This window comes from Urtica dioica, chromosome 12 (genome assembly GCF_054948205.1).
Source record: "Urtica dioica subsp. dioica isolate 48M chromosome 12, U.dioica_male_clone48M_v1_H2, whole genome shotgun sequence".
In the NCBI taxonomy this organism is placed as follows: Eukaryota; Viridiplantae; Streptophyta; class Magnoliopsida; order Rosales; family Urticaceae; genus Urtica; species Urtica dioica.
Genome location: NC_142767.1, coordinates 4460383 through 4465555, shown reverse-complemented (window position 1 = coordinate 4465555; position 5173 = coordinate 4460383). Strand labels below are relative to the sequence as shown.

The 5173-nt window shown below is 37.6% G+C and overlaps 1 protein-coding gene across 1 annotated transcript; it reads right to left on the bottom strand.

The window, feature by feature from the left end:
- Window positions 1–409: 409 nt before the first annotated feature.
- SUN1 (SAD1/UNC-84 domain protein 1) lies at window positions 410–3637 on the bottom strand. Its single transcript, XM_089604202.1, has 3 exons — window positions 2981–3637; window positions 1867–2448; window positions 410–977 (listed from the first exon to the last, which is right to left on the bottom strand). Exons 1-3 carry the CDS (start codon window positions 3491–3493, stop codon window positions 669–671), a joined length of 1404 nt encoding a protein of 467 aa, XP_089460328.1. The 5' UTR covers window positions 3494–3637; the 3' UTR covers window positions 410–668.
- Window positions 3638–5173: the final 1536 nt, after the last annotated feature.

Below are 5173 nucleotides of genomic sequence, written 5' to 3'. Positions count from 1 at the left end.
GTGGACTGTCCCATTCATGGCGAAAAGAAAAGAAAAATTGCCTAATTTGCCACTTACTTCATAACATTTTCTCACTTTCTACCAAAATGTTAATTTTTCCCAAAATACCACCATCTATGTCAACAATGTTGACATCTATGTTTGCCTTTCACTATTAGATGTCAACATTGTTGACATAGAGATGGCATTTTGAGAAAAATTAACGTTTTGGTGAAAATTGGGAAAATGTTATGAAATTACTGGCAAATTAAACAATTTCTCAAAAGAAAAAGGAGAAACAAGAAAAAAAAAATCCGACTTTTATCATCTCTTCATCCTCTGAGAGAGAGAGAGAGAGAGAGAGAGAGAGAGAGAGAGAGAGAGAGAGAGAGAGAGAGAGAGGGGGGGGGGGGGGGAGGGAATGCAATGCTTTGAAAATTAGGGGGTTAATATGCAATTCCCCTAAACGTAATAATGTTTTTCACACTACTAAAATTAGAATGATAATACTGTAAAAAAAACACATCCATTTTTATAACACCTACACACAACTACAAGCAATCAAGTCAGCATCTGGTATCCAGTGAAGTTCAAAAAATTACAAGTTCAAATACCAGATCTGACACAAAGACGAAAACAAAACATTAAAAAAAAAAAAAAAGAATCAGATTACAAAAAGTGTACCATCATCAAGATTGAACCGGAATCACAGAAACTGAATCGGGCTCGCGTCCGTGAACCCTAAGCCGGTAAATGCAGGTGTGGGAAGGGCTTCCATGGTTGGAGATGAAATCGAACCTGACAGTGTCGATGACTTCGGAGCCTGAAGATGAGTCCAAAACATTGAACGTCTGTGCGTTGCTCTTCTCGAGATCATAAGTGAACTCAGCCAAAAGATTCATCTTCTCAGCTTCATATGCTTGTTCTGTTTTCTGACCCTGAAGCCACCCAGATATCCTGCAGTCTTTTGGAGCACTTGATCTGTCGTAAGCGACATTCTGGAAAATAAATTCACGTTTAGTACATTCATATAAAGCCAAAGTGGCGCTTTTAACATTTTACCGTTTTCTTGTTGAAATCACTCATACGTGCCTATATGAAATCGAACCACTCAACGTACTGAGGTGGTATATAAATTATATACCTTATTGAACCTAAATTTATTTTGTTTGTGTCCTCATACAATACAGACACTGAGATGGCCTCACCGAAACAGATCCTAAATAAAATGTGGCAGGAAATGTCTTTAATATCATACACCTCAGACATCATGAATAATGAATCCCTTCAAGATATTATTCTTCGTAGTTTCATACACCCCAGACATCATGACACCAATAAATCTCATAGTTCGATAAAAACAAGGAGGCAGATAAATAATGAAAACTTTTACACCAAGATACTTGTACCTTTCTTCTCCGATGCTGAATAATTATAGTGACAGATATAGCCACCAAAAAAAAGGGAAAATTTATTGTAAAGAACATTATGTACGGCAAGTAAGAGCATAACTATATAACCTATCATTGAAGTTCTGTAGGCTTGGTAGTACCGCTCTCATCATCATCTTAAAAGTGATACCTTAATGGAAACCAAAAACAGACTGCTTACCTAAACCAGATTACAAATCTTACATAGTTCCAGAGTTAATATCAGCTACCAAAAATTCTTTATTATAACTGTACATAGCAAATATGCCATCGTCCTTATTGCTTCCAATCCCATGATATGTCAACATTGAATTATTATTTACTGTGAGATAAAAAAAATAATAATAAATAACATCGCACTCACAACCAAAGGCACTATCAGGTTATTTATAAAAAAAACAACGGCAACATATTAAAAAAAAAAAAAAAAAAACCTTGAAGTGAAAGAAAACATCACCTTGGCAACATGTTCCAAAGTAACCGCTTCAGGTACAATGGCCGTTCTCAGCTTAATCTGAACAAACCCAACGCTCCCCTTCAACGGGAAACACTGCCCTGGCTCACCAAAACTCGGCTGAAGCATCTTCTGGGCATCATTACGAACCCCATCCTTGATTCCCTTCAACAACCAACTCCCAGGCTTTGCTGCCAAAAATGGGTCTGAATGCTTCACCACCACAGCTCCCCCGCTTGACAGAGCATAATCCACCCTCCCAAGCCCATCCCCGGCGTGCTTCTCAAGCTCTCTCATCACCACATCTCTCGCGTAAGCTCTGATGTCATTCAAGCTCGCCTCTTCTCCGTCTCGGCCGCCAACCTTCAACTTTTGCTTCAAGTCCTCGTACATGATCTCAAACTCCTCCTTAGACAGCCAATTCAAGCCCTTTAACTCACCCAAATTCCTCTCCAACCCTGCGCTTTTCTCCTCCAACTCCTCCAATTTCCTCTCAACCAAACTACTTTTCTCCTCAATCCTCTTCTCAACCTCCTCCCTCAACGCCCCAACCTGTCCTTCTATCTTCCTTTCAGTAACCTCAACCTGGCCCAAGTTGGTAAAAATGATTACATTAGAGAAACAACTAACGATAAAACTAAACTCCCCTTTGCACTTGACTACGAAACATCAAGCTACTTGGCTAGTTTTGTCTTTGTTCTATGGAATCGACTTGCCTTCTCAAATGCAACAATTCCGATTTGGTGCCTAGTACTTGGTTAAAACGATAACATTAGAGCAACACTGAACAACAAAACTAAACCCTCTTTCACACCTTAACCACAAACTATATTTTACTGCTTGAATCAGAATTTCATCTTTGTTCTGTTCAATCGACTTTCCGTCCAAAACCAAATGATCCCATTTCCCTAACTTCATTCCAAATTTACCGACTCTCGGGTACAAACCCAAATTGTTTCCACAAAATAAATAACATACTTCCAATACAGAATTCCTCTCCAATTCCCGAATACAACCATCTTTCCAAAAAGAAAATTTGATAACAGGGAGACTACCCCATCTTTCCAAATCAAATAACAGATACATAAAAAACGCAAAATTGACCAGATTTTCTCACCTGAACCTGTATCATCCTGGCCGTGTTCTTAACCAGCCTCTCCACCTCCGCAATACGCCCCTCGATCTCATCGGAAGCAAATGAAACGCCACCACCAGCAGACCTCATCGAAAGCTGCCTCACAATCTGGACACCCCCGAGGAGCAGAACCAACAGCACGAAATTCTTCATGAAGACGCTCAGCACGGTCTGCCACTTCGGCTTCGGTGGCGGCGCCGCGGAGACCCTGCGGGTTCTCCGGACGGTGGTCGGAGGGGAAACCGTCGACGCCGCGGCGGTTTTCTTGACCTGTTGGACGGCATCGCGAGAGGATCGGGCCTCGATGGACTGGTGGCTGAGATCTCGTCCGGCGGGGGCTCCGGCGGAATCGGCGGCGTTGATGGTTTTGGAGTAGTGCTGGGTTTCGGCGGCGAGCAATTCAATGTTGGAAGCGCTCTTCTTCTCCGTCGTCTGGACCGCCGTTCGCCGGCGAGCCGTTGGATTAGCGGTGATCGACAGCGTCGAAGCTGACATTGCGGGACCGGTGAATCAGGAACCCTAGAATTTGGGGGGAAATGAGAGAGCGTTTAAATTGGGAAGTCAAGAGAGAGAGAGAGAGAGAGAGAGAGCGAAGGAAGAAAAGATAAAAAAGCGAATCGAAGTGGGCGAAAAAGACAACCAATATGACGGTTCAAGTGTGTGAGAAATTAAAAATTTCACATTTATCAAAGCAAAATATAACTGTTCACATTAAAATAATAATAATAATAATCCTAATGCTGAAGATATATCATTGTATTTTGTTGTATTTTATGCTGAGTTTGTTTACATTTTCAATAAACAATTATTTTCTAATCTTAAAAATGAAGCTCCCCAGTTATTTATGCCGAGCTTGTTTACAAGGGCTGAAATTGTATCGGTTCGATTCAGTTTCTTACATTTTTTATATCTGAATCCGAATATTCGGTTTTTAAAAATTCGGTCCAATATCCGGTCCAGTTTAGTCTAAAACAGAAATTCGATTATCCGAATATTCGGTTATCCGGTTTCTTAAATCCAATATCCGGTCCAATATCCATTTTTCAAAATTCGGTTATCCGATTCTTTAAATTTTGGATCCAGTTTTATATCCGGTTTAAACAAACCGGCTATCCAGTTTTAAAAATACATATCTAGTTCTAAAATTATTACAATGATTTAAATACGAGTACAAAACGAGTCATATAAAGCTCTAAAATAATAGCCAATAGTCTAAAAAATAAAAAATAAAAATTAGGTAAAAATGTTGTGAAGTTTTTTTTTTTCAAAATCATGATCTAGGTGGTTGTGAAAGACCTATGTTTAATTATTTTTAATTTAATTTTTTAAATAAAAAAAATTCGGTTATATAACCGATATCCAAATTTGTCTAAAATCAAATCCGATATCCGGTCCAGTTTTTGAAACCGGATCAGTTATCCGAATCCGAATTTTGGTTATCCGACGTGGCTCCAGATTTCGGTTTCGATTCGGTTTTGATATCGGTTTTATCCGATTTTCGGTTCGGTTTTGTACAGCCAAATTGTTTACTTCAATAAACAATTATTTTCTAATCTTAAAAATTAAGCAGGTATTTTTTGTTGTGGGAATAGTCATATATTTAGGATATTTTCATAATGTATTTTTATTGTGTTCCTCGTCTTGAAAAAAAGAAAAAAAAAACTCCAATAGTATTTTTAAAGTGCAACATTTTTTTTAATAATAAGATTTTATTTCTGAATATAGCGTTTATATACAATAAACAAAGTTAAATGGAGTTCAAAATAACAAATCATTTTGAATTTTTTTTTAAACATAAAGAAATATGATTGTTTTCAAATTAAAAAAAAAACTATTTTGGTGATAAATAATTTATAAATTTATACTCATTATTCCTGCAATTATTTCAAAGAAATATTGTTGATGTCAGTTTTGGGATCGTCAACAATCACAAATAAATATACGATATATTTGTTTTATTTAATAATAGGTATCAGAAGACTTCGCAATAGAAACAAAAATGAAATCCCGGTTTAATTTAAGAAAAATATTAATACGAAATATAGAAGGAATAAACTTTATTAATAATAAACGTTTACAGAATAGGCGAAGTGCCGAGATCAAGAGGGCGAACTCAACAAAGACCGAGAGAATCTAATCAAAGTGAAAGACCGAGTCCAAACTTATGTATGTGCG

Coding starts and splice junctions, on each gene's coding strand:
- SUN1 (XM_089604202.1), bottom strand. CDS start 3,493: ATGTCAGCTTCGACGCTGTCGATCACCGCTAATCCAACGGCTCGCCGG. Junction 2,449..2,980: donor CCAGGATGATACAGGTTCAG/GTGAGAAAATCT, acceptor AACTTGGGCCAG/GTTGAGGTTACTGAAAGGAA. Junction 978..1,866: donor CTTTGGAACATGTTGCCAAG/GTGATGTTTTCT, acceptor TTTATTTTCCAG/AATGTCGCTTACGACAGATC.